Here is a 26,266-nt window from a genome sequence, read left to right on the forward strand (position 1 = left end):
TGTGTAAAATTTAGACCGTGCAATTGTCAAAGAGAAATTGTATGTCTAGTGGACATTAATTAATGAATTTTACTCTTCTAGTTTGCCAAAAATCAGTGACAGGAGAAACATGTTTTCATATTAAAAAATTGGAATATATATATACTGGACCCCTATCCTTTGTTCATAATATACTTAGTTGCAAAAAAAAAAGATCCTGAGTTCATTACAATCATTGTTGTTTTCAGAAAAAAAATGGCAACAAAACTTAGCACCATTGTTTTCTCCATTGTTGTGTTACATCTTCTTCTGTCTGCCCATGTGCATGTAAGTATTTGAACACTCTTTTTATTCTTCACATTCATCTACTTTATTCCATACGTCATGAATATACACAGCCTATACGCTTGGAATCTCCTGCTCCACAACCACAACCACAACCACAACCACCACAGTCGCAACCATCGCATCACAATAGCTCTCAAGTGAGTTTCTTCGATTGCACACAGCGAGTTTCATGATCATCTACAACAACTTTTTAATATCCTTTGATTAATCTTCTTGTTGATTTTGACAGTACGGCACTACTGAAGGCAGTCTTCAACCCCAAGGTAAACCAATGAGTAATGACTAGTCTAGTTTTCAATGAATCTTTGTGCTGAATGAGAAACTAAATCCTTATTCCGTCAAATATCAGAGTGTGGGCCAAGGTGTGGAGATAGATGCTCGAATACACAATACAAGAAGCCATGTTTATTCTTCTGCAACAAATGTTGTACCAAGTGCTTGTGTGTACCTCCAGGTACTTATGGTAACAAGCAAGTATGTCCTTGCTACAACAACTGGAAGACTCAGACCGGTGGACCAAAATGCCCTTAATATCTCCTCTTAATTACTCTGGCACAACCTCCATGTACTTTGTTAATCTACCATTATAATTTATATATGTATTGGACTCTTGCATAATCACATCACTTCTCTGTGATTATGCCAAGAATCATTTTAGAAGTTTACAGCTTTCAAATACATTTACTAGCCGTGAATCAACTACTTAAGAATTAAGCTGTTTTTAACTTCATGCTTTGTTCTTGAAGAAGCAGAGAGTTGCTTCTTGAGGTCGACAACTTCGAGTGCTTTTGATGCTAACTTCTCCTTTAGCTTTGTAGATGCTTCCTCGAANAGGTGTGGAGATAGATGCTCGAATACACAATACAAGAAGCCATGTTTGTTCTTCTGCAACAAATGTTGTACCAAGTGCTTGTGTGTACCTCCAGGTACTTATGGTAACAAGCAAGTATGTCCTTGCTACAACAACTGGAAGACTCAGACCGGTGGACCAAAATGCCCTTAATATCTCCTCTTAATTACTTCGGCACAACCTCCATGTACTTTGTTAATCTATCCATTATAATTTATATATGTATTGGACTCTTGCATAATCACATCACTTCTCTGTGATTATGCCAAGAATCACTTAAGAAGTTTACAGCTTTAAAATACATTTACTAGCCGTGAATCAACTACTTAAGAATTAAGCTGTTTTTAACTTCACCGCTTTGTTCTTGAAGAAGCAGAGAGTTGCTTCTTGAGGTCGACCACTTCGAGTGCTTTTGATGCTAACTTCTCCTTTAGCTTTGTAGATGCTTCCTCGAACTTCCTGTTCATAAGTTCTATTTCTTGCACAGACTGTTTGTGCCTTAGACATATTGCATCTAAGCGTGCTTGCGTCCCTCTGAGTCTCATCTTTAGCTTTGCCTTCTCCTTGTTTTCTGCAGCTGCATCCTGCAATCAGATACAGCAAAAGTATGGTTAAAATATCTAAATGGTTATATCGGGAAAGTTAGAACCTAACGCTCTCAATCTAGAAGGATTCTCTTGTTAAACTGCAATGTTCCTCTTTTGGAGGAAAAGATAAATCTCAATCAATGAACAAAAAAAAAAAAAGTTCAGAAATGTCACTTGGCATTACCTTAAACGGATTGGCTTCTTGGCCTGAGATTCTGGGAGTCAGTTCTTCAGTTAGATTTTTTGCATTTTCAATCTGGAGGCACTAATAAGGTTTTCGTGAGAATGAATGGTTACTAATATATCTGTAACAGAGTAGAGTCAGTGTGCTGTAAACCAAACCTGCGAACAATTTGATGAAGCAAATTCCTTACTCAAGTCCTCTATGCGAGATAACAAACCCTGGCGCTCACTTGTGACATAATTCAGCTCTCTCCGAAGTGTATCCGACATCTCGCAAGCCCATTGAACTTCGGACTTTAGAGTGTCGATATCAGAATTGAGAACCTGCAGGTGCACACATAAATTTTGTGTGTAAAGCTTTGCATCTTTAACATAACAAATTAGCAAGTAATGCCTTCTAGGTTTTAACCGGCATACCAAAAGTATAAATACTATAACCAGAAGTCAAGTACATTACGTTACAAGTATAGTTTTCTCACTGAGAAAAGTAATATAACCTCTGCGTTAGTCGGACGTTGAGAGAGAAAACATTTTGCGAAATAATTCTTACCTCTTGAGATTGCTTACTCATAGCATCAACTGATCGAAGTTCATCACTCAATCTATCAATCTCCAGAGACTTCTCCATGCTACAGGGGAACACAAAATACTGAAGTCAGAGGAGATATATCATCAACTAGAGAAATACAGATCAACCAAGTGCCAGAAAGCTTAACAAGAATTTCTTCAGAGAGTGAAGAAGATAAAATCTTAACTTTCTAAAGTACGAGAAACAAAAGTACAGACCTGCATTCTTTTTCCAGCTTTGCATTCTCCTCAGAACATCTAAGTCTATCAGCAAGAGTAACACATTCAATTCGACAAGATTCCAGCTGCTTCTTTGCCTAAACATAGTAGGAGATAGAGAACTTAACAGAGCATGATGAACATATATTATATGTAGAAGGATTAGAAACAAATTAATTTTTGGTCGTCCCTACAAAGAGTGAGGATATTTACGCAGAACTTCTCATGGTAATTCCAAATTCACCGTTCTAAATTATAGATCCAAACAGATAGGATAAGCTACGCCTACGAATAATATAATAAGTTGATAGTTCTAAAGGGTGACATCCAAAATGATGCTGCAAGAAAATTTTGGTTGTTAGTCTCACTATAATAGATTCCTTGTTTGGAATATACCTCTGACATTTCTTTAGATAGTGACTCAATTTGTATATTATATAATCTGATCTTTTCGTCCATGGCCTCTGTCAAAGCTTTTTCTTTCGAGCTCCATATTGCTTTCTCCTCCTCCATTTCCAAAAGCGAGTTTGCCAGGTGCTAAACAACAGGAAATATTACTGACTCACACAAACAAGAACTAAGTTCAGAATATGTCTTCAGGAATCATACCATTGCTAGCTCTTCCTTTTCTTCAAGCAACTGTTTAACACTGGTTTCTAGTTGTTGCCGATCAGAAGATGAACCTTCAAGTCTCGTTTTCTGGAGCAAAAACATAACATATGGTTGAGTAAATGTATTGTGTCTTAAAAACATTATTTGCTTCAAATTCACTATCAATAACATATGGATCAACCATCAACTGCATGAAAATACGTACAAGCTCTGTGACATCTTTTTGCAGATCTTCTAATTGGGTATTTGAGTGCTCCAGTTTCTCTGTCAGAGCTGTAATTTCTGAATCTAAACCGTCATTTCGACATAGTGCCTCCTCTTTCTCCCCACGTTCAGCAACCAGCTCCTCCTCCAGGGACGCAATTGTTGTTTCCATTTCAAAAGCAAGGACCTCAAGCTGTCTAAAGTCTTCCTGATAAATGTGAAGTAGGATGAGAACGAGCATTTCACTTAAGCAGAAGTTATGTCCACCAAAAAGAACACTGATATGGTTCTCCACGGAGAAAATTATACGAAAAGATAGAAATATCTGCTCATGCAATGCTTGTCCAAAATTCAGCCAATAGAAAGAGATTTTCTGTAATGACATAATGATTTCGTAAAGTTTCTTAATNTGTTGCCGATCAGAAGATGAACCTTCAAGTCTCGTTTTCTGGAGCAAAAACATAACATATGGTTGAGTAAATGTATTGTGTCTTAAAAACATTATTTGCTTCAAATTCACTATCAATAACATATGGATCAACCATCAACTGCATGAAAATACGTACAAGCTCTGTGACATCTTTTTGCAGATCTTCTAATTGGGTATTTGAGTGCTCCAGTTTCTCTGTCAGAGCTGTAATTTCTGAATCTAAACCGTCATTTCGACATAGTGCCTCCTCTTTCTCCCCACGTTCAGCAACCAGCTCCTCCTCCAGGGACGCAATTGTTGTTTCCATTTCAAAAGCAAGGACCTCAAGCTGTCTAAAGTCTTCCTGATAAATGTGAAGTAGGATGAGAACGAGCATTTCACTTAAGCAGAAGTTATGTCCACCAAAAAGAACACTGATATGGTTCTCCACGGAGAAAATTATACGAAAAGATAGAAATATCTGCTCATGCAATGCTTGTCCAAAATTCAGCCAATAGAAAGAGATTTTCTGTAATGACATAATGATTTCGTAAAGTTTCTTAATTCTGATATTTCGACTTTGCATATCCAACGTTGGACAAGTTACCGAATATTAGAATGGTAAAAAGAAGATCATGCTGCAAACAAATCATTGGATAATACCTGCAACTGGTTAGTACTTCTCTCAGCAATAAGAGAGTCGCGTCTTTTACTAGCAAAGGACTCATGTTTGCTGATGTCTCTCTCGAGGAGGGCCTTCTGGCTATGCAAGCGTTTTAACTCTCTCTCAGCAGATGCTTTCTCGGCCTTTGAAAGGACATCAGAATTATTTGTTATAATTTAGATGGGTCATTAGACAAAATATCCAGTACTATTTCAGTTAAGTATTGGGTTCCACCACGCACCTCTAGCTTGGTTTTATCTTGCATGGAATTCTTTAGCTTGGATTCAGTGTCTTTTAGCTTTGTTTTCGTCTTCTCAAGATCTTTTCTTATGTTCTCCTTCTCTTTGGCCAAGGAAGAGGATGACAGACTCGCTATATCCTTCTCAAGATCTTCTATGTGAGAGAGGAGATCTGACCTCTCCGACTCATGGTGTTCCGAGAGCATCTGACGAATGGTTAAAACATCAAGTTACTTCTAACACTGGAAAATTTGAGGAAGAAACGAAAAAAAATCTCTAATAAAATCTGTTTGAAAATAAGCAAAATACCATTAAGGACGTTTCATGCTTTTGAGCTTCCTGATTAAGTTCTTCTATCTGGATCTGCAGACCAGAACACTGCTCTTGCAAAAGAAGCTGAGAAAGAATATCATGACTTCAGATTTTACCGCAATTACCATCAAATGCAAGGTGAAAGGTGAACAAAAGCGTCAGACCTTCTCATTCTCAACATCAAGAACTTTTTGTTTCAGAAAAGATTGGACATTCTGGTAGCTGCTGATTTGTGAAGCATGTTGCTCAAAACTTTGGTGCATAAACGATGTGAAATCCTGCAGTGGGGACGTTTGTCATAAAAGAAAATGATTGTCTAAAACAAAATGCAGTGAATATACCAAACAGCGCAGAGTACTTACATGTATCAAAGAAGAGAAGGAAGCAAAATCTTGGAGACCCTCATCCATAACTGAACATATGGTTTCCACTGACGCTTTAGATTTTTGAAATTCAGACACTAAGACTTCAACTTCTGTTGCTACATTGACCAAAGATTTAAGATTCTCCTTCACAACGACAAGTAAAAAAACATTTAGGCAATGTCATACTGATTGACAACAATAATAATCTGTTCTAAACTTATCAGATTAATGGGATGAATTTGAAATGGAAACCAACATTAAGCACATGAGAAACTTCAGACTCCTTGGACACAAGTTGTTCACGAGCCGCATGGGTCTCTTCTCTAGCAGCATGAATCTCTTCTTCAATCTATAGAATTTCATAGTATAAAACGATTTAGCACACTAAAATAAAAAACAAGTCTAGAAAGCTGACTAGAATGACAAATTCTCTTTTAACTAGTTCAGCAGGGGTATAAAGTGAAAAAGACGGCAGAAGATCCATATGTAAGAAGTAAGGTTACAGACAATTTCAAAATGATGTTTTCATTCACATTCAAAAATATTTTCTGCTGTGTCTAGACTAAGTAATGTCAGGTTTGGGAAGTTTAAGAAAACAGCATAGAGTATAACTATATATGGTCTGAACCCTTTCCACCGAATTTCTTATATTCATTATTCAAATATATTATGAAGCACAAAGGCATTTTTTTTCCAGGTGGCTGGACAGAATAGCAAAGCACAATCAGTTAAAGAACCACAGATACCTCAGCAAGTTTTTCCCTGGCACATATATTCTGCTTAGTAGCTACAGTGACAAGATCATCAAGACTCTGGTTGCTTGAAGATTTCTCCAACTCCAGAATGTTTATCTTTTGGACAGAACATATCACGGTTAAGGAAAAAGCCAAAATGGAAGAAAGAGAAGCTACTTAGATAGCCATTTCAGTTGTAGGTAAAGAAAAGAAGATATGCACCTTCTCTTGGAGTTGCTTAATGAGAAGAATAGATTCTGGATCTCTTAAGTTTACAACATGTTCATCCACATGCACGTCGCCAACGACTTCAAATTGCTTGCATTTTCTATCACCAGATATAACTTCTTCACCCAACTTCGCCTTAAGAAACTCAATTTGTATTTCGCTGATGATTCTCTATTGAAGGTGTGGAGAAATAAGAAATAAAATCCATAAATTAACTGATATTGAGAAGGACAAATTATTACCTCGGTTTCGTATTGCAAGAGGAGATCCTCATATTCCCTTTGAATTCTATCTGACTCGTTTTCAACCTACATAACATTAACAAAGGCCAGCTTTACCACAAGAAAAGCACAAGATACATTCAAAAGAGGAACACTGACCACTACATGACTTTTCTGCTTGATTGATGGCTTCTTTCTGCCTGTGACATTCACTAAAGCACATGGATCTGGAAGTGCAGGAGCTTCAAGGGTTTCATTGATACTATCTTCGTCTTCCTCGTTAATGTTATGTAAAGGTTCATTTATCAGTTCCGAAAATGGAAGTAGTGGACCAGTCTCACGATCTGATCTTGCAGGTTCAAGAGAGGACCCCCTTGACAAAACATTAGACTGGACCTGTTATGAAAGAAAAAAAGTATTTTTATGGCTGCCAAAGTCAACATTTTCTCATGTGTTGGTTGGTCATTTCAACAATATTCACCTCTGATGGGGAGTCTCGTGAAACCTTACTAATACACCATGTATCCCTCCTCTTTCCCTGCAAACAAATAATATATCAATCTAAGAAGAAATGGGAAGAAAATGTAACAAAGATACTTAAATAATTTTCTCAACAGTATCAAACTAATGTTTTTGGGAACAGCATTCAACAACAATATGTGGAGATCATTCTAATTAATTAGTTAAGCAAATGTTTAGCGCCCAGCCATGCTGTTATAAAGTCTCAAGGTATCCAAAATAAATAGGAGAAACCTTCTTAAAGTGATCCTGCTCACGCTTCTCATCTCTATTCGAAAGGAGAACCATTGAACTCAAGTTCTTAATTTTTTTTGCTTGCTCCTGCAAAACTCTTTCCCTCTGAGCTTGTGCCTTCTTCTCTTCTTCTAACTCAAGTGCTATCCTTTCTCTCTCTAATTCAGACTGCAGAAAAGTAGGATATATCAAAACCGTACTAAAAATCAAGAACAATTAATGAATCAAGAATAAAAATGACATACCTTCAACAAGGTATTGCGCAAGTTAAGAATCTCTTCTTCTGAACGGTCAGAGTGAGAAGTCTGCGATAGAAAAGCTGATATTTAACCCACAAAATAAAGCATAAGAGATAAAAAAAATACTGAAAACGAGTTAGAAACCTTTAGTTTGGACCTGAGCTCCTCTATCTCCTTCTTTTGGCGCTTTAGTAGAGCAGCATCAGTCAATATCTGTATTGAAAACACAAGAATAGATACGATAATTAATAGACTTAAACAGAAGTATGTTAAAGAAAGAGAGAATAAGTTCAAAATAATTTGGATCCAACCTCATTGACATGGGCACAGTTAGTGACACGCAGTGCTCGGCTAGCAAATTGAAGACTGCTCTTGGTTTCATCTGCATGAATCTAACATTGAAACGAAGATTAATATTGTTGAACCAAAGCAAACAAAGAGAAAAAAAAATGAAAACTGCTCTTGGTTTCATCTGCCTGGCTTATCTTAATGTCATATAACCGGTGATTAATACATACCGGTGCAAGTGTTATGTTGCATATAATAGCTGTATTTGCATTTCCACCTAAAGCAGGCTGCAAGATCCTTGTAAGCTTGCTGTCCCGGTACGGAACATGACCACTGACTCAACCAAAGAAAATGCCATAAAGATTAACCACTTGATGCGTATATACCATATGCTTCGTTCCCTAACAAACTGACCGAAGAAAAACTTACCCTTGATTTTCTACTCCTTCACTCAATTTTTTAATAACCGTCCCGAGTGTCATCAAGCTTTTATTTATATGTGAGCCTTCCTTCAGCCTAACACCCTCTGCACCGGTTTTTGCAGCCCGTTCTGAACCAGCTAGATCCACCAAATTCTACAAGTGAAAAGAAATCAGAAAGATGAAACAGAAAATACTATGTTGCATATAAGTGGGGAACAAAAAACACTGGTTCCAACAGAATAATACCAGTACAGAAACACGGACTGCATCACAAGCATTTCCAGCACCTTCATCTTGCATCTTCTGTCTACTTTCTATAATCTGTATAATGAAGAAGCGGGTAAGTCAAAAAACAATTTACATTTAATTGGGCGCTAAGGTTGAGTGTAGATATATTTACCATGCGGAAAATAGTATGCGATCTGCTACTGTAAAGATTCATATTTGTCTCTCCAATATGCCGATGAGCTGAAAATTTATTCCAAAGACAAATGAAGACCAATATTAGCAAAACCAAGATTGAAAACAGTTAAGGAAATATGTTTGGAACGAACAAAATAGAGAACCAATGTGAAAGAAAACAGAAAGTACATTCTCCAAATTCCATCATTTCAAGGACTTGTTGAGGGGAAGCGACAATCTCTTCTCGTAGTCCAGCAACAAATATTCCTTTCTACGAACACTCAGATTGAAAAACACATCAGCATCGGTAGAGAATTTGTTTAAACAGGATTCTAAAAAAAAGACATAGAAGTACCTCCAAATTTTCATGAATCTGTAGTTTTCGATGTTCAGGAGCCAACAGATCGTTTATATCTTCGTTATAAATCTCCAGGTACGACATACGCAATAGAAACTCCCTGCTTGTATCCTAGAGTAGTGATCAAACAAAAGAAGAAACAGTTGTTCCTCAAATCAATAACATCCCACAAAATCGAAAAAGAAACCAACTTTACAAAGATAGTTACACAAAGGCTAAGAATAATATAGGGATGAACCTGATATATAGTGTCAAACAAATCATGTACTGCGAGAGGGATGACTCCAGGTTCAATTGGGGAGCCTCGCATTGTATGTGTCTTCCCACTGTTAGTTTGACCGTAAGCAAACACGGTTCCTTCAATCGAACAGATACGATTAGGCCAAAAAAAAAACGAAAAAAACACTCAGAACCCTTAAAACCCCAAAAAAAAAAGGAGATTGAAATCAAAAGAACCCCAAATTATCAAAATTGAAGCAGCAATTCGAAGTGGATAACTAAAATCAGGTAAACCCATGAGAAGAATCGTTAAGTATTTACCGTTAAATCCACAAACGGCGGCAGAAACAATCGCCTTCGTCCGTGCCTCATACACTTCGACGGTTTTACAATCTTCTCTAAAAATCCGATCTGTAATTGTAAAAAAAAAAGAGAGAGAGAGAGAGAGAGAGAGAGAGAGAGAGAGAGAGAGAGAGAGAGAGAGATTGGGCATTGAAATTGAAATTGAAATCGCAAGCAGAAGAAGAAACTGGAAAGAGAAGTGAGAAAAAAAGAGTACCGAAATCGAAAGTGGGAGAAGAGTGATTGGGCATGAAAATTGAGTTGGAAGAGATCTTCCAAGGACTAGTCTTCGCGTCCTCCGACGAAAGAGGCCGCGCCCGGACTGAGACATGGATTCTTTCCATCTTCCGGTGAGCTTCTCCGGCGAACAATGAAAGACCTAAAAAAAATCTCTCTCAGTCTTCTCAGGTGTTCGAAATTTGTTTTTCCCTCCCACTTAACTAAATCTGGTTTACCTTTAAAAATTTTCGAATTTAAAAAAAAAAACTGGATCGAACCGGTTCGTTAATAAACCAGACAATCGCGCGTCCCCCACAACTATACTTATAAATACAGTGGTAACTTGGTATATGTTCGCCTCGAGATGTTGAAGTTTTGAATATACAACAACCTCTGGAGGTGTGACTCTATAGCTATAGGTTAAAAGTGTAATTAATTACGTCGAAAACTAAATTATAAGTATAGTTATGGAAATTTTTAGGAGTAGGTCGGTCAGATGATTATTTTTAGCCAACAAATCTACGCATTTGATCGGCGGAAAAATTGGACTGCCCTTCTCACACATAAAAAAAAAAATGGACAGGTGGATAATTTTATCCAATTTTATAGCTACTGGATTTATTTTCAACATCCCTTAATTAAAAAAGAAAAAATCAGCAAGCTTTAATAAAACAAAATTTAAAACACACATATATAGGAAAGTTTTACTTTTAACGGTAAAATTACTTTTGAAACTATAACGAAACAAGAAGAATTAAAATTTTAATTATATGACTACGTTATATAAGTTTGAAATACTATATCCGCTAGCAAATGTCACCAATCAGGATTATGATATTTGATGATATTCAACATTCATCCTAAAAAAAAAAAATCTATACTCAAAGGATATGTGTGTCAGTCAGTCAATTGTGTACTTGTGTGTATATATGTTTATGAGATTAAGAAATATTTAATCTCAGAAACTTTTGAAATACATAGATATATTCAATTTTTGGCAAAGATATTTTTATCCAAAAAGATCCTAGAAACACGTAACTAAAGACAACGAAAAAAACGTACTATTCGGTTAATCTAACCAAGTACAGTTACATTAAACTAAAGATTAAAACAAAGATAAAGTTGGTTCAGTAGGAAACTTCCAGGAAATTGCCAATAGGGTAACTCATCACTCTTCACTGCCCCCCACATTTATTCACTTTCTCACCTTTTCTCTTCTTCATCTCACCCATCAAATCAAATCACAAACACATAAACATTCTCTTCCAATATGAAACTCGCCAAACTTAATCCAAAACGTTTCTTCCTCAGATCCAAAGACCGTTCCACAGTTTCCAAATCCCCCGCTTCTTCCTTCGGATCCGCTTCCTCTTCTTCCGGCCAAGACTGTATTCTTAACAAATCCTGTGACGGAGGAGGCGGCGGCTCCGTTACGCCTACTAGCATTCTCCCTGAGGTTTCTTGCAACCCTTCTCCTCCTCCTTACTCGTACGTCGAGATCCTCCAAGCGTTTAAGCTGATCGACAGAGACAACGACGGAGCCATCTCCAGACACGATCTTGAGTCGTTGCTTACCCGTCTCGGTCCTGATCCATTGACGGAGGATGAGATCAACGTTATGATCAAAGAGGTGGGTTGCGAGGGAGACGACGGTACCATCCGTTTAGAAGAGCTGGCGAGCCGTGTAGTACTCTCTTTGGATCCGTCTCGTGACTCTGCTGAGATGAAGGAGACGTTCGAGTTCTTTGACGCGGATCGTGACGGTTTGATCTCAGCTGAGGAGCTTTTAAGAGTCTTTTCGACCATCGGAGATGAGCGGTGCACGTTAGATGATTGTAAGCGTATGATAGCAGATGTTGACGAGGACGGTGACGGTTTCGTTTGCTTCACTGAGTTCTCACGAATGATGATGGATCTTCAGCGTTGATCTCTCTCTCTTCCTCCTCTTCGTTTTTTTTTTGCTTACTCTGTTTTTTTTTTTGTGGTTCTGTTACTATGAAGAAGCTCTTTTTGCCCTTGTTTTAGGGTTATGAGTATGAGTATCGTTTGTTTTTCTTGAGATTAGTAGGGATCTTTGACGTTTGATGTTTATATTCTGGAATCTGAATGAAGTGATGGTGCAATATTGAGACTGATCTTTCCACTTTACATCTTCTCTCTGTTTTTACATAGCTTTTAATTAAATTAGTTTTGAGATTACAAATTTTTTTAAAAAAATTGGAGAATCTATGTCTAAACTGTAAAGATCTAATCATCTCCTTCAATTTTTTAAAATTTTTTGTTCTTAAGATGCATTTTAGATTCGAGAATTTACAGAGTCTGCAGCTTTCTTAGTTAATTGTCGTTTTTGGAAACATGTATTTTTAATCGGTCAAAAATTCATCTATACCATTAATAGAGTGAGAGAACATGTGACTGTGATGGCACCAGAAGTTTCAATAATTTTTTTAAAAGTGTATATTCCATTAATCGATTAAGTGGGTAAACAAACAACAATGGTCCAAATTTGTCAGATTCCTCAAAGGCATGTTCTTCCTTTGAATATATAAAGATCTTTTTGTCCATTTTTTTTTTGTCTACTGCCATTTTTAGTATAATATTTAGTTATCTGTATATCAAATTAACCAAATTGGTCAAGTTAACGCAGCTCCTTTATAATGTAAAGTTTATGATTACGTTTGATATTGAATACCTAAAAACAATTTTTTTATACATAAACGTCTGATTTAATAAGAACCTGTCATTATTTTGTTAACTCTTCTAACTATTTTAAGTTTATACACTCTTCGTGCTAAAACTTGTTAGCAGTCTGAGTTTCACTATGATTCGTAGATGGGAGATGTATGGAGAGGATCTAATAATGAAGCCATCAAGGAGTGTTTTTATCCCTAAAAATGATTAGAAAAAGATAAACATAAATATGCTGCATGGGAAAAAAAAAAAAAGTTGCATCAAGATTCATTAATATATATGAAATCAGATCAGAATTTCGAGGTTGATGATGAAGGAGAGTTTAGAGTAGAAGAGTGAGGAGGAGGAGGAGGAGGAGGAGGAGGAGTAAAACGCCTTCTAGCGAAACAGCTGCAATATCCGTTGTAACAAATTGGCATCTTGCCATTCTTACATCTTGGAATCCCAATCTCCACACAATCTCTGTCCGTTTGACATATATCTCCAACACTCATTGTCACCATGCCTGTTCAACGAATTAGTATAAGCAAGTTAACTAAGGATTGATATTGAAAAGTGGAAACTACGAGTGTACTAACTTACACGACGAGACAAGGACGAGAATGATGAAGAATGCTGAAATTTTCTCCATTTTTTTTTCTTAGTACTTTTTTATGTTTGACTTGAAGATGATTTTGGATTCATAGCAGTTCCTTCCATTTATACAACTTGTGAGTACTATGGTTTAGTCTTTGCTCAAGACTTTGTCCAATAAATAATTGGAAAGAAAGTAAAATTATTTCCTTATTCGTTTGTCAACCAAATATAATATACCCTTTTCAATCAGTGGTTATTTCCAAAAACTGATTTATAGAGATTACGATATAAAAGTTATTGTCAAATAAAGTATCATAACTATTCAAATCGATCTCATTAATCACTAAAAATTAACATTTTCTTTTCTCTTGTTTGGGTGTGGCGCATATTTAATCAATCGGGCTGGTCTCAAAAATTTCATGTGGTTTTAAAAGCTTACTAGACCCGTTTCAAATAGCTCAAAAAAATTATCTAATAAATTTTTGTATTGACACGTCTAAAGTGAGAGGAGGACGTGACAAAGTCTAGGAGGCTGTGAAGAAGGTCTCTCTCTGCTTACTTGATAGGTTAGGTTGTTGAACTCAAAACTCGAAAGTAAAAGTATCATCAACGAGAATCCCGAGGAAGAAGACGAAGAAGCGATAATTGTTCTTTGAAGTTAAAGAAGAAGAAAGAAGAGAGAGCGAGAGAAAATAACGATGGGAGGTTCTTGTGTATTTGGTGCAGCGAGATCAGGGCAGACGATAATGTTGGCTCTTTTTCTCATGGTTGGATCATTTTACACTGGCTCTCTCTTCGGAAACAACCAACCCATTTTCCTCTCTCAACCTTCTTCTCAATCTGGTCTCTCTCTCTCTCTCTCTCTCTCTCTCTGATCTCTCTGTTCTTCATTCTTCAATTTTTTGTTTTTCCTCTACATGCGTTACGTTTTGGATTCTCTTGGAATTAATTTGCGTGGTTTGATTAAGTTTTGGTCTCTGGATGCTCAATTCTTGTCTTGGTGAATTGTTTTCTTGTGTGGTTAAAGTTGCTCCTACGAAATTGAAGTCAAAAGGATTAATATATTTAACAATATGGTGTTGTTGTTGTTTGTAGCTTCTTCGAAATTTACAAACAAAATCGAGCTTACTTACAGAAGATTACCACTACTGATACCTGAAACTGGGGTGAATGTGTGTCCATTGGAGTTTAATGAGTATATCCCTTGTCACAATGTCAATTATGTGCATCAGCTGTTTCCTACCTTGAATCTCTCTAGAAGAGAAGAGCTCGAAAGTCATTGCCCGTCACTCGAGCAGCGCCTCTTTTGCTTGGTACCTCCGCCAAATGATTATAAGATACCTATAAGATGGCCAACCAGTAGAGACTATGTTTGGAGAAGTAATGTGAATCATACTCATCTTGCTCAAGTTCAAAGTGGGCAAAACTGGGTGCATAAACAAGGTCAGTTTTGGTGGTTCCCTGGTGGTGGTACTAATTTTAAGCATGGAGCTGCAGAATACATACAGAGGTAGGAATTTATGAGCTTCTATATACCCTGTGAACGTTTATGTGCACTGATTTTTGTATGTTATCTTCAGGTTGGGGAATATGATTACTAACGAAACAGGTGACTTGCGTTCAGCTGGGGTGGTACAAGTTCTTGATGCTGGCTGTGGAGTTGCCAGCTTTGCGGCTTATCTTCTTCCTTTAGGTATACAGACAATGTCGTTTGCTCCCAAAGATAGTAATGAAAACCAGATTCAGTTTGCATTGGAAAGAGGTATTGGTGCAATGATTTCCGCTGTTGCCACCAAACAAATGCCTTATCCTGCAGCCTCGTTTGAGATGGTTCATTGTTCGAGATGTCGTGTTGACTGGCATGCAAATGGTATGTACTGTATATTCTTGGTTAAACAAGTTGACTTCTGCTTGCAGTGATAGCTTTGTGCTGGCTTTCTCAGTAAGTAGTATTTATGATAATGTTTCAACATGATTCCTCAGATGGCCTCTTACTTAAAGAAGTTCATCGTCTTCTCCGACCCAATGGATACTTCGTGTATTCATCACCACCAGCTTACAGAAAGGATAAAGAGTATCCTATGATTTGGGATAAATTAGTTAATTTAACTAGTGCAATGTGCTGGAAGCTCATTTCCCGGGAGGTACAGACTGCAATATGGATTAAAGAAGAGAACGAGGTCTGTCTTAAGCAGAATGCAGAACTAAAGCTCATTAGTTTATGTCATGTGGAAGATGTTTTAAAACCATCTTGGAAAGTTCCTCTTAAAGATTGTGTGCAAGTTAGTAGTGGACAAACAGAAGAGAGACCCTCTTCTATAGCTGAACGTCTTGCTGCGTATCCGGGGACTCTAAGAAAACTAGGTACATTTCTTATGCTGATCAAAATCATTGAAGAGGTGACATTATGTTCTGTTAGATTCCTAACAACTTTAGCCAAAAACTTTTCATTCAGGCATCAGTGAAGATGAATATAAATCAGATACAGTCTTCTGGAGAGAACAAGTGAATCATTACCGGAGGTTAATGAATGTGAATGAGACTGAGATGCGGAATGTGATGGACATGAACGCATTCATTGGTGGGTTTGGTGCAGCTATGAATTCGTATCCTGTTTGGGTAATGAACACAGTACCTGCAACCATGAATGATACCTTGCCTGCAATTTTTGAAAGAGGCTTAAATGGCGCTTTCCATGATTGGTAAGCTGATATAGTACTTCTAGTCTATCAAAAAATTGTTTTGTTTTTGTTTCTGATCCTTGCCAAGCATCAGTTAGTACCACTTAACTAAAAATAAAACATGTCTTAGGTGTGGGCCGTTCTCAACATATCCACGCACTTATGATTTGCTGCATTCCGACCATGTCTTCTCTCACTACCAAAGCTACGGAGATGGTTGTTTGCTAGAGGATATCATGCTTGAGATGGACCGCATAGTTCGTCCTCAGGTACCTACCTTTGATGACATTAAATTATTGTTGAATCAATAACACTTTGCGGGTCTGGTCCTTTAACAGATCATATATTAATGAGAGTTTTTTTCGGGTTGGGCAGGGGTTTGTCATAATAAGAGACGAGGAATCTTTAATCTCGAGGATCCGAGACTTGGCTCCAAAATTCTTGTGGGAAGTGGAAACTCATCAGCTTGAAAACAAAGACAAGAAGATAACAGAGAATGTTCTGTTTTGCAGAAAGAGATTCTGGGCAATCTCATTTGAATAGCTTATAGCTGATGATAGTTTTACAGTAAATATACTCTATTGGGTCTAATTAGATATTAGGTGGGGATCTCTCTACTCTACTCCGACTGCAAGCAATACTTGTATAATATTTCATTCTACAGTTTTGTTTTTTTTATAACCTGTGAACCGGCTTCTTCCTTGGCTCAATCTTCTTTACCAAACCAAAATGATTACAGATACTATATCTGACTAGGTACTGGTTGGTTCGGTTCAAAAACAATCAAAACCAGATTGAAACATGAGGGAGTGTTTAGTAGTACTTTCGATTGCTCTATACAACAGAGATAAAAAATGTACTATGAGACCCATCTGTTCTCGTAGCGGTTGAGCGAGAGCGATGAAGATTGAACCTCGCTTAAGTGGAAAGGATCCGGTTCGATTCCATAGTCTGTTAATGGTCTATGCTCGAGCACATTGTCGTGATTGTTCACAAACTCGGGAATTTCCACCTGGCCTTTCTTTATTTCGTCCCAAAGGTACTGCAACCTGCTCACATACTTGATCTTCCAGTACAGTCTGCAACTTGAAAGAAATATTGTTTTCACAAAAACAGTTCAGTCCACAGTTCTTGATTCCAAAAGTAATCTTAGATCCCACAACCGTTTAAAGTTGCTTTTCACAGAGACAAGCTCAAAGAACATCAAATTCCTACACTTTAGGTTAGATCATGAAAGCTTCAAACTTTAGGTTCAATATTCGATTATGTAAGTGGGAGGTTACTTAATAAATCTAGTGATGCATATGAAAAGAAATGATTACCCTCCACTAAGAAGAAGGCGGCCAAGAGTAGCAATGACAAGTCTGGAACGAAGACCAGGGTGGATGAAGTAAACAACTTGAAGCCTGTCTTTGATATCCGAAGGAAGGTCCTCGTAGATCCATCTTAAGATGGTAATACCCGGTGAGTTATCGTCCTTTTGCACTGTGCTGTGCATGTAAACCAAACAGAACGGTCCTTCAGGACATTGGTTGCTTATCTTCTGGAATATATACTTCTTCAGCCGCTCTGCACTCACAGCACGAGCTGCGTATCATACACAAAAAAAAATCAGTTAGAAAACAAAAATCAAATCAAAACTTAATCGACAAAAGCAAAAGCAAAAGCTATAACATATCCACCATGTAGACAGAAGACATGAACAAACGTTATCTAAACTTAACCAAAACGGATCATCATCATTAGCTTACACAAATAACAACACCAAAAACATTAATCAGAAGATCAACTGTTGAATTCAAGTTATAAACCTTAATCACAATATCTTAAGACCCAATTTATAAAAGTTGTGTAGTGTCACAGTGTGATTTTACCAGGGAAATACTTTCCGACGATGCGAAAAATCCGATGACCGGACTTATCCAAGCCCTGGAGTGTAAAGAACTGGAGGAGATCGAGATCGGAGAAATCTTCATCATCTCCTAAGTATTGAGGACAATCATGCCAATTCTCTTGTTCATCAACCTCATCGGTTCTCGTTAAGAACGGTCGAGCGTCAATTCCAAGATCAGAAGCCAACACAACCACCGAAAAATCTTCAGCCATCGCCGGAATATTCCTCCTCCACCTCGTCGTCGTCACGGTGATCTTCTTACCTTTTTTTTTGTTCCTCTCGCCGTGTCCTCTATTGTAATCATTGGCTGCGTATAAAGACTTTTTACTAATCTGCGGGCGAGTACACAGTACGACTGCACACGTGGCTAAAATCTAAACAAGTCTTATGAGCGAGCTTTTTTTTTTTAAACAGTACAAAAACGACGTCGTTTCTTACTTAAATCGTCTCTCTGATTTCATTCTCAGCTCCGATCCGGCGAGATTCGATTCGAGTTCTGACAAAGTCGAACTCTTTGCTCCAAGATCAGCAAAGAAAGGTAAGTGTTTTATGTTATTCAAATCGAGAAAAAGTCGAATTTGATTTTTTTGGAATTCATCGAGAGATAAAGTGATTGAACAGAGTTATATTGTCAGGTCTAGTGAGGTGAAAAGATGGCGACTTCGCTTTTACAGATGGAAGGAGATGACTCTGTACATCTGCACATTACTCACTCCAACCTTAAAAGCTTCTCTGCTGATGTTCGTTTCTCTCCGCAAGTGAGTCTCGACACAAAACAATTCACCAACTCTTGTAGTAGTGCTATCTCTAAAGCTCTGATTTGTTCTGTAGATGAGTGTAGAAGCTGTGAAAGAAAAGCTATGGAAGAAATGTGGTACATCTGTTAATTCCATGGCTTTAGAGCTTTATGATGACACTGGCTCAAAGGTTGCACTCCTCAGTGATGATGCTAGACCCCTTGGTTTCTTCTCCCCTTTTGATGGGTAACTTCTGTTTTCCCCTAATAGCTTTGTAGCCATTTGCCTAAAGTTTGCTCATTTAGAGAACTTGGAGCCAATTTTGACTCGATGAAACTCTATTTAGATTGATGGATTCTTCTTGTTTCATCAGTTTATCTGATTGTTCTTTTCTGCTGCTTTCTATAGGTTTCGCTTACACATCATAGATCTTGATCCCTCTTCTGTCACAACTGGAGGCTGGCTTGAAGATACGTCATTGGTTGAGAAGTATAATATCTCAGAGGAAGATTATGCTAAACGAACTGGTAAGTTCTCTACTACATACAATCGGTCTCGCAATGGAGACAAGTTTGTCTATCAAGTGACTTTGAATATATGTTGGAGCACCGCCAATTTCCTCTGATGGGTTGTATATGTTCTTGTTTTCAAATTCCAGACAGTTTTAGGAAATTCAAAGAAAAAAGAGTGTCTCAAAATCCGGTTGCTGCTGAGGCTAAGGTATGACAAAACGATTATATCAATATAAGCCAAACAGTTGCTTCTTGTCAAACTTTCAACGAAACTGAAGCTTTTAGCTTAGTCACTGGGAGAAGTTTTTGGGGTCGAGTAAGTCCTTCAAGAATACAATTGTTCTTATGTTTCTTCTTCCAATTTTATCCTTTCAACAGACGAAGGAGAACCATATGGAAGATCTCTGTGCAAATTTCAAGGTTAGTCCGTTTTTTATATGGAAGATCTCTGGGCCAATACCAATGTTATTTGTCCTTAAACTGAAGAGCTAGTCAGCCAGTTTTCCTGTTAACTTTGTTGTGAGACCTGACCTTTCTGGTTCTGCTCTTTCTCAACTTGTTATGCTTCTAATTTAATTTAACCATCGCCGTCAAATATTAAGGTGGAAGATAGATGCCAAATTGAGCCTGGGGAGAAAAGAGGAATGGTCAAATATGTTGGACGAGCAGAGTCGTTGGGTCCTGGCTATTGGGTTGGAATTCAGTATGATGAACCCCTTGGAAAACATGATGGCATGTATGTTAATTCTTTCGTCTTGATGCTAGTTTATATTTATTGACGTTAAACTCTTATCACAAATTGAAGTAAAAGTCCTTTCTTGCTTCTGGAACGTTTCAGTTTCAGCTCATGTTTATGTGCTAGTATCAATTTAAACATCTTAATCTTGTATACACTTTTTCTTAACATCATGGTTACATTCTGTGGAAGCTCGGTTGTCAGTTCCCACATAATTAATACTGGCTTACATTTGCAGGGTGAAAGGAACAAGATTCTTTGAGTGCCCTCCGCTTCATGGTGGTATGGTCAGGCCTGACAAAGTAAAGGTACTTTGTTTTCTCGAAGGTCTTAGCATTCACAGTTACCTATTTCATTCTGCCTGTGAAATGACCTATTACATTTCATAGAATCGAACTGGTTTAGCCACTCTACATTATCCGTTGTATAGTAGAATTTGCTGGTTCTCAAAGAGATGTCAACGCATGTTGTTTTTTACCTTTCCAAGTTGTTCATATTAGGTAAGCTATAGAACTAGCAAATCCGTAAGGGTATTATTATCACTCTCAACCTAACTTTTGGGGGAGTTTGACTTACTGGACATGGTTTGGAATGGCTTGGTTCCTTAGCACTTAACCTCGTTTAAGTAATTGGTTGGATAGACTGAATAAGAAAACCAATTTCTGCTACTCATGAACTTGATATTGGCGTGCAGGTTGGTGATTATCCAGAAAGAGACCCTTTTGAGGAAGATGAAATATAAGATTTTCACGGACGCATCAAACCAGTATAACTGGAAAAGGATGGGAAGGAGTTTCATCCACTCTTTTATCTTATCTTGCCTCAAGTTTTGGGTTTTACAAAAGTTGGTGAAAACACACTGCAGCACACTATGTATTAGTTTTAACGAAGAATAACTAGTAACAGTTTGATTTCACAAGGATTCAATTTATGATCTGCGGTTTATACACAATTATCCGACGACTTGCAATTTGCTAGGTCTAGTACAGCCTGCTCACGTACTAACTCTTCCGGTACCGTCTGCAAGTCCACAGTTCTTGATTCCATAACACAGATACTTTTCTTTATTTTGAAGTTGCTTTTCATAGATACAAAGCTCAAAGAGCATCAAAATTCCTAGACCGTCGAGTTTAGATCATGAAAGCTTCAAACTTTAGGTTAATTTTTTCGATTTATGTAAGTTTGGAGGTTACTTCTTGACCAAGTGAAGCAGTTCTGGTCATGTATGTAAGTATATGAAAACACTAATGAATATATCTACTGATGCATATGCAAAGAAATGATTACCATAGTGACAAGTATGGCTAGACTATATGCAAAGTATGACAAGTATGACCATACTTACAATTTATTAAGTAAGCGCATATAATGGTTCATGCTAATTAAGCTGATGCATATGATACTAGACTATATGCAAAGAAATGATTACCAAAGGCGAGAATATCCTTTCTTGTATTTTTGGGAAAGAACGTTTGATGGATAAAAACTTTACAGAAATTTATTAATTTATAAAGGTTTTATTTTATCGATAAATTAATAATTATTAATTTATAGAGAGATTGTCCATATTAGGTAACTTTAAAAAAAAAAAGTTAAACTAAGATTTAATTGTTATAAATAATATTTTTATATAATCAATTACAAGGAAAATAACAATTTTTATGTTTTGATGAGAAAACTAAAAGTTTTTTATATAGTAAAAATATTAGAAATGAGGTCTAACAAAAATTAATGTTCATATATATGCATATATTTCGATAATTTTATATAATTATTAATTTATACTATTGTTCGGACCATATATTTACAAAGAATTTTCAAAAAAATTATTATTTTATTATATTATCAAATTATATCCAAAATTACACTGGTTCCAATTTGGGACCAGAGAAATTTATTAATTTATAGAGAATATTAATTTACCAAGTATTAATTTATAGAGGTTTGACTGTAGTTTTTTCCAATGGTTTTGAAAATTAAAAGGAAAAAGAAAAAGAAATTATAAACTGGAATTGAAAGGGAGAAAAACATTTCTCTTATTTTTTCTTATTAAAAATTTGAGTAGATTACATAATTTTAAATGTGATATTGCAATTATAAAAGGATTTCCAAAAGAAAAGAAATGGATAGAACTTTAGTAGACTTTTTCCACTATTTTTGAAAATTATAAAAGTCAAACAAAAAAAATTATTTATGAAAAATATTAGGGGTAGATGTGTAAATTACTAAACTCCACAGGCAAGAATATCTTTTCTTGTATTTTTGTGAAAGAAAGTTGGGTATTTTCCAATGGTGTCTGGCCTCCCTGATGGCGTTTCTGTTCATCCCGTTCAAGTTTATTTCTCTTTCCATCCTCTTTTCAGACTCCTACCACACACCAACGGTCAAATTGCTGAGAACGCTGAGATTGAGAACCCTCAAACAACCGTTCAGGATGCTCAAGGTCTTCCTTCAGACCCACCGACAACGGTAATTCCTCCTTCCCAACAACTCTCAGAACATGCTAGTACTGGTGGAGACCCCCAAGCCAATGACTGTCGTCAAACCACCGTCGAGTTCAGGAGATGATGATGTTCCTTCGGACCCATCGGCGGCCATTCCTCCCTTTCAGCTCTTGGACCAGGCCAGTTGCCAGTTGGCAGACCCAAATGTAACTTAAAAATTTCATAATTAAAAAAAGCTAAAAAACTAAGAATATATCTTTGTTTTATTACAAAAAAGCTACAAATTAGGTTCAATATTTATAGGTGAAGCAAATAAAAAGACTAAAAATCATGAAAAAAATATTGTCAAACACATAAAATAGTAGAAAAATATGATAAAAACTAAAATAAATAAAAAAAATTGTAATTTTAAAGGGGTCAAAACAGAAAATTATAAATAATATTGTAAAACTTAAAGGATTATAAGATAAATAATATTGTCAAATGACAAAGACACAAAGATAGGCTTTGATTGGTAACATGTGTTACCATTGAGTTAAGTTGAGTTATGGACTTAACTCATAGATTATTCAAAAATGTTACCAATCAACAACAAAACTAAAAATTTTAAAGTTGAGTTTGAGTTACAATGTGTTATGGTTGAATTACAATTTTGAGTTATATCGTTTGTAAAATTGTTAACTCAAAACATTATTCAACATCATTGAAATTTTCCTGAGTTAAGATGTGGTAAGTTGAGTTATCTATTTTTTTTTTAATTAAAAAAACGAAAATTCAGTTATATAATATAAAAAAAAATCTTTTTGTTTTTATTTAATTCATTTATCAATAAAAATAATTTTTACTGTTTTTTTTATTTAATAACTTTTTAATTAGTTATTTTATTTCTCCGAAATTATTATTTTTTATTATCATTTGAAATGAAAATAGGCATAGACCTAAATAAGATAAGATTGTAAATATTATGGCATGCATGTAGTTAATTTTTTAATTTGCAATGTAACAAAGAAGTTTAGTTAACATTTTGTATATTAAAATTATTTAATTATTTAATTATTTTTATTTATTTTATTTTTTATAATTTTGTGAAATATATTCACTAATATTTTTAATAATAATAATCAAATAATACATACTGTAACATCTACCACAAAAATGTCACCAGTCAATAATTTTAATAAGATTAATAAATCAGATCAGAGCCATAAACTCAAACGCAAGACAATGCAAATGTTCTGTCTGTGCACATCAACCGTAATTTATAAAATCGCAATATGATATTAGAGCTACCTAGAGTTAAGCATTAAAAGGAAACATATATATACCCGTATTTAGTTGAGTTTGTCTATAAAAGTTGGATACCCGTATTTAGTTGAGTTTGTCTATAAAAGTTGGTGGAAACAACAGCACACTATGTAGTATTAGTTTTAACGAAGAATAACTAGTAACAGTTTTGATTTCACAAGGATTCAATTTATGATCTGCGGTTTATACACAATTATCCGGCGACTTGCAATCTAGATATAACACTGAGCCAAGAACCAAAGAACAGATGTACTTAATATATCTAAGTTCTGGTCCTTAGTCTCTATCTTGTACCAAATTGTTGATCATCTTAGCAAGAGGAACAGTTCCCTTAGTCATGATCTCCAATCTTGAGGTATTGGAAGCGTGCGAGAAGAGCGACAACCCAAAGAACAACAGCTCCGGAAGAAACAGCCTGGAAGACAAGAATCCATGCCAGTAATGAGGTTGCAGATCAAAGAATGCATCAAAGAACCTTCTAGTAGCCTCTAAGTCGAGTTTCAGCAAAATATCCATTCCAAAACAGAAGAATTCCCTCTGTCTACGCCGTTCAATAGGCCACAAGTCTCTCCATACCTCAGCAGAGAGTTGATCCCCTCTCAGGCTGTTACTACTCGATGAACCGAGGTATCTCACAATAGCGTTTGCAACTATTGGTGCGGCTGCAAGAGTCCTAGCTACCATGTAACCAGTTGAAGGATGAACCATTCCTGCTGTCCCACCAATCCCAACAACCCTTTGAGGTAAGACAGGTAAAGGACCTCCCATAGGGATCACACAACGCTCGTCTTCTTCAATCCTCTTCACATTGATCCCCAAATGTTTCAGTCTAGCAACCATTCTTTCTTGGATATCTTCCATTCGCAGACCAGGTCTAGCAACTAGAGAAGTTTCTTCAAGAAATATCCGGGTGGAAGAAAATGGCATGGCGTACAAGAACGTTGGGATCTTGCTGTTCCGTTCTTTAAGCTCGGGATATGAGTCCAGATGTGTGTCTCTCCAATCCATGAACACCATTTTGTCAACATCGAAAGGGTGACTGTCGACCTCAGCTATAATCCCGTAAGCTACTTGGTAGCCTGGGTTGTACGGTTTGTCATACTGAACCAAGCATCGGGAAAACCCGGTTGCATCAAGAACCACAGAAGCCTGAATCTTTACACCGTCGCTGCAAACCACAGTAGAGTTCTCCTCCTCGTGAACCACGTTAGTGACCTTAGACTGATGAAACTTAACACCGTTGGTTATACATTTCTGAAGCATTTTGGATTTGAGCTGTTTCCTGTTAACTCTCCCATAAGGCCTGCTTAAATCTTTCTTGACACCTTCACCAATATAGACAACAGCACCAGACCAGGTGGTATCAAGACAGTCAAGTAAGTCCATAGCCTCAAACTCATCAACCCAAACACCATAGTTGTTAGGCCATATAAGCTTGGGAGAAGGATCGATGGAACAAACAGAGAGACCAGCTTCAGAAACCTGCTGAGCCACGGCTAAACCAGCAGGACCACCACCAACAATAGCCAAATCAACAAGTGGACTCTTGGAAGTGTCGTACAAAGGAAGCTCAAAGTCAAGACTCTCCTTCTTGGTTTCAGGGACAAGATCCAAAAGAGCAGCACTAGTACTACTCGCAACACCAGAGCCAATTCTGATAGCCCTTTTCTTCAAACCAAGCTTAACCCTTGAAGGGTTTGGATTGTTACTGCTAAATCTCTCAAATCCATGAAACTGAGGGACGAAAAATTCGAGCTTGTTTGGTGATTTCAACAAAGTATCCATCGAATTCCCCCAAAATCGAAATAAAGAAAAACCAAACGGACATATAAATCTAACTAGAGAGATTGCGAAGATGGATACTATAAAAAAGATGAAAGAGGACCACAAAACTTACCCAGAAGCAATAAGCTTCGTGGAGATGGAGACAATTATCTACTTCTCTCACGAAAGAGAGAGAGAGATGAGACTCTCTTTAAGTGATTGTACTAATGTGTTTGTGGTTCTGTAGTGGTGGGGTCTGATCCAAATTATATTTATTAGCTTTCGGTTTGTGTGATCCGTTTGGTTTGCGTTATTGGTCATTAGTCACTCGCAACCTCATGTAACCACCACTAGCTTACGCATTAAGGACATGGTTGTTATTGAATTTCTCATTCATTATCCACGTTCAATGTTTCATTTGTCTAATTAGTTTTTTTGACTTTTATTCTTTTTGGGAAGATATATGAATTTTGGATTTTTATGCATATGCTTTTAATTTTTGCTTTTTTACGCATATGATTATGAGTTTATAACAAAGCACAAAAAATGTGAATTAGTAGTTTTATAAGACAAATCTCTGAAGTTAGAAATTTGGATGAAATTTTATTAAAACATTTTCAACACAAATTTTTCTACTTCACTTATTTGCAATTCTAAAGCAGAATTGTAATGCAATAGTAAAATGTTTTGTGATTTAACAAAACAACAAAAAGTCGCTTTGGCCGAGTGGTTAAGGCGTGTGCCTGCTAAGTACATGGGATTTTCCCGCGAGAGTTCGAATCTCTCAGGCGACGAATTTATTTTTTGGATTAATTTAAAGACGTTATTAGATTAGGTTAATTATATCACATAGCCGGATCTCACTTGTTTTCGAAAATCTTTGAAAAAAAACTAGGGTTTTTTGATGGAGCAACAAGAAGAGAAGAAGAAGAAGATAAAAGTCTGCAAAAGAAGAAGAAGAAG

The 26,266-nt window shown here is 36.6% G+C and overlaps 8 protein-coding genes and 1 non-coding gene across 14 annotated transcripts in view; 5 read left to right on the top strand and 4 right to left on the bottom strand.

The window, feature by feature from the left end:
• On the top strand, positions 165-1,495 carry LOC104764722 (gibberellin-regulated protein 13). 2 transcript variants are annotated; one of them, XM_010488312.1, is made up of 5 exons: positions 165-306; positions 378-464; positions 557-590; positions 677-689; positions 1,162-1,495. In XM_010488312.1, the coding sequence occupies exons 1-5, from the start codon at positions 235-237 to the stop codon at positions 1,328-1,330; spliced, it is 375 nt and encodes a 124-aa protein (XP_010486614.1). In that variant the 5' UTR covers positions 165-234; the 3' UTR covers positions 1,331-1,495. The 2 variants fall into 2 exon arrangements, with proteins under 2 accessions (XP_010486614.1, XP_019096203.1); XM_019240658.1 differs by lacking the exon at positions 1,162-1,495 and having other exon boundaries at positions 677-1,057.
• On the bottom strand, positions 1,364-10,206 carry LOC104764721 (kinesin-like protein KIN-7O). Its single transcript, XM_010488310.2, has 32 exons — positions 9,962-10,206; positions 9,724-9,813; positions 9,422-9,540; positions 9,181-9,294; positions 9,015-9,096; positions 8,824-8,891; positions 8,670-8,744; positions 8,431-8,576; positions 8,232-8,334; positions 8,025-8,105; positions 7,858-7,926; positions 7,720-7,779; positions 7,475-7,642; positions 7,203-7,259; positions 6,881-7,117; positions 6,743-6,808; positions 6,495-6,671; positions 6,285-6,389; positions 5,795-5,887; positions 5,536-5,682; positions 5,338-5,451; positions 5,171-5,257; positions 4,864-5,067; positions 4,622-4,765; positions 4,116-4,322; positions 3,343-3,432; positions 3,130-3,270; positions 2,734-2,831; positions 2,498-2,576; positions 2,107-2,271; positions 1,949-2,020; positions 1,364-1,761 (listed from the first exon to the last, which is right to left on the bottom strand). Exons 1-32 carry the CDS (start codon positions 10,086-10,088, stop codon positions 1,528-1,530), a joined length of 3,819 nt encoding a protein of 1,272 aa, XP_010486612.1. The 5' UTR covers positions 10,089-10,206; the 3' UTR covers positions 1,364-1,527.
• On the top strand, positions 11,132-12,111 carry LOC104764723 (probable calcium-binding protein CML36). The gene has a single exon (XM_010488313.2). The coding sequence runs from the start codon at positions 11,234-11,236 to the stop codon at positions 11,888-11,890; it is 657 nt and encodes a 218-aa protein (XP_010486615.1). The 5' UTR covers positions 11,132-11,233; the 3' UTR covers positions 11,891-12,111.
• LOC104764724 (defensin-like protein 311) lies at positions 12,871-13,301 on the bottom strand. The gene is made up of 2 exons (XM_010488314.1): positions 13,237-13,301; positions 12,871-13,159 (listed from the first exon to the last, which is right to left on the bottom strand). Exons 1-2 carry the CDS (start codon positions 13,283-13,285, stop codon positions 12,945-12,947), a joined length of 264 nt encoding a protein of 87 aa, XP_010486616.1. The 5' UTR covers positions 13,286-13,301; the 3' UTR covers positions 12,871-12,944.
• LOC104764725 (probable methyltransferase PMT6) lies at positions 13,748-16,621 on the top strand. Its single transcript, XM_010488315.2, has 7 exons — positions 13,748-14,073; positions 14,326-14,740; positions 14,811-15,100; positions 15,214-15,594; positions 15,686-15,932; positions 16,042-16,180; positions 16,287-16,621. The coding sequence occupies exons 1-7, from the start codon at positions 13,929-13,931 to the stop codon at positions 16,452-16,454; spliced, it is 1,785 nt and encodes a 594-aa protein (XP_010486617.1). The 5' UTR covers positions 13,748-13,928; the 3' UTR covers positions 16,455-16,621.
• Positions 16,661-18,118, bottom strand: LOC104764726 (ganglioside-induced differentiation-associated protein 2). Of its 2 annotated transcripts, none has more exons than XM_010488316.2 (3): positions 17,786-18,118; positions 17,234-17,498; positions 16,661-16,990 (listed from the first exon to the last, which is right to left on the bottom strand). In XM_010488316.2, exons 1-3 carry the CDS (start codon positions 18,015-18,017, stop codon positions 16,771-16,773), a joined length of 717 nt encoding a protein of 238 aa, XP_010486618.1. In that variant the 5' UTR covers positions 18,018-18,118; the 3' UTR covers positions 16,661-16,770. The 2 variants fall into 2 exon arrangements, with proteins under 2 accessions (XP_010486618.1, XP_019097012.1); XM_019241467.1 differs by having other exon boundaries at positions 16,675-16,996.
• On the top strand, positions 18,235-20,745 carry LOC104764728 (tubulin-folding cofactor B). Of its 2 annotated transcripts, none has more exons than XM_010488317.2 (9): positions 18,235-18,343; positions 18,441-18,563; positions 18,637-18,788; positions 18,951-19,069; positions 19,201-19,262; positions 19,433-19,474; positions 19,657-19,790; positions 20,029-20,098; positions 20,485-20,745. In XM_010488317.2, the coding sequence occupies exons 2-9, from the start codon at positions 18,459-18,461 to the stop codon at positions 20,530-20,532; spliced, it is 732 nt and encodes a 243-aa protein (XP_010486619.1). In that variant the 5' UTR covers positions 18,235-18,343; positions 18,441-18,458; the 3' UTR covers positions 20,533-20,745. The 2 variants fall into 2 exon arrangements, with proteins under 2 accessions (XP_010486619.1, XP_010486620.1); XM_010488318.2 differs by having other exon boundaries at positions 18,236-18,343; positions 18,427-18,563.
• The window catches only part of LOC104764729 (lycopene beta cyclase, chloroplastic), a 5,126-nt gene continuing 2,483 nt past the window's right edge, over positions 23,624-26,266 (bottom strand). Inside the window, exon 2 of one of the 3 annotated variants that reach the window (XM_019241452.1) lies at positions 23,624-24,646. In XM_019241452.1, the coding sequence (XP_019096997.1) occupies positions 23,816-24,646 (831 nt within the window). In that variant the 3' untranslated portion in view covers positions 23,624-23,815. Of the gene's footprint in view, positions 25,541-26,266 lie in introns of those variants that run through there. The other 2 variants (XM_010488320.2, XM_010488319.2) reach the window with 2 other exon arrangements.
• On the top strand, positions 26,016-26,097 carry TRNAS-GCU. Its single transcript has one exon. It is a non-coding gene; the product is annotated as a tRNA-Ser (tRNA).

Source organism: Camelina sativa, chromosome 19 (assembly GCF_000633955.1).
Source record: "Camelina sativa cultivar DH55 chromosome 19, Cs, whole genome shotgun sequence".
Lineage (NCBI taxonomy): Eukaryota > Viridiplantae > Streptophyta > Magnoliopsida > Brassicales > Brassicaceae > Camelina > Camelina sativa.

What these genes read in the sequence shown, in the direction of transcription:
- LOC104764721 (XM_010488310.2), bottom strand. Translation starts at nt 10,088, where the DNA reads ATGGAAAGAATCCATGTCTCAGTCCGGGCGCGGCCTCTTTCGTCGGAG. An exon ending in CAGTCCGTGTTTCTGTACTG is followed by an intron (nt 8,577 to 8,669) that starts GTATTATTCTGT and finishes TTTCACTTGTAG; the next exon opens with AATTTGGTGGATCTAGCTGG. An exon ending in TTAAGCAACTCCAAGAGAAG is followed by an intron (nt 6,390 to 6,494) that starts GTGCATATCTTC and finishes TCTGTCCAAAAG; the next exon opens with ATAAACATTCTGGAGTTGGA.
- LOC104764723 (XM_010488313.2), top strand. Translation starts at nt 11,234, where the DNA reads ATGAAACTCGCCAAACTTAATCCAAAACGTTTCTTCCTCAGATCCAAA.
- LOC104764724 (XM_010488314.1), bottom strand. Translation starts at nt 13,285, where the DNA reads ATGGAGAAAATTTCAGCATTCTTCATCATTCTCGTCCTTGTCTCGTCG. An exon ending in TCTCGTCCTTGTCTCGTCGT is followed by an intron (nt 13,160 to 13,236) that starts GTAAGTTAGTAC and finishes TTCGTTGAACAG; the next exon opens with GCATGGTGACAATGAGTGTT.
- LOC104764728 (XM_010488317.2), top strand. Translation starts at nt 18,459, where the DNA reads ATGGCGACTTCGCTTTTACAGATGGAAGGAGATGACTCTGTACATCTG. An exon ending in CGGTTGCTGCTGAGGCTAAG is followed by an intron (nt 19,263 to 19,432) that starts GTATGACAAAAC and finishes TCCTTTCAACAG; the next exon opens with ACGAAGGAGAACCATATGGA. An exon ending in CTTGGAAAACATGATGGCAT is followed by an intron (nt 19,791 to 20,028) that starts GTATGTTAATTC and finishes TTACATTTGCAG; the next exon opens with GGTGAAAGGAACAAGATTCT.
- LOC104764722 (XM_010488312.1), top strand. Translation starts at nt 235, where the DNA reads ATGGCAACAAAACTTAGCACCATTGTTTTCTCCATTGTTGTGTTACAT. An exon ending in TTCTGTCTGCCCATGTGCAT is followed by an intron (nt 307 to 377) that starts GTAAGTATTTGA and finishes GAATATACACAG; the next exon opens with CCTATACGCTTGGAATCTCC. An exon ending in CGCATCACAATAGCTCTCAA is followed by an intron (nt 465 to 556) that starts GTGAGTTTCTTC and finishes TGATTTTGACAG; the next exon opens with TACGGCACTACTGAAGGCAG.
- LOC104764725 (XM_010488315.2), top strand. Translation starts at nt 13,929, where the DNA reads ATGGGAGGTTCTTGTGTATTTGGTGCAGCGAGATCAGGGCAGACGATA. An exon ending in AATGGCGCTTTCCATGATTG is followed by an intron (nt 15,933 to 16,041) that starts GTAAGCTGATAT and finishes AACATGTCTTAG; the next exon opens with GTGTGGGCCGTTCTCAACAT. An exon ending in ACCGCATAGTTCGTCCTCAG is followed by an intron (nt 16,181 to 16,286) that starts GTACCTACCTTT and finishes CGGGTTGGGCAG; the next exon opens with GGGTTTGTCATAATAAGAGA.
- LOC104764726 (XM_019241467.1), bottom strand. Translation starts at nt 18,017, where the DNA reads ATGGCTGAAGATTTTTCGGTGGTTGTGTTGGCTTCTGATCTTGGAATT. An exon ending in CGTCGGAAAGTATTTCCCTG is followed by an intron (nt 17,499 to 17,785) that starts GTAAAATCACAC and finishes TATGATACGCAG; the next exon opens with CTCGTGCTGTGAGTGCAGAG. An exon ending in CGCCTTCTTCTTAGTGGAGG is followed by an intron (nt 16,997 to 17,233) that starts GTAATCATTTCT and finishes ATTTCTTTCAAG; the next exon opens with TTGCAGACTGTACTGGAAGA.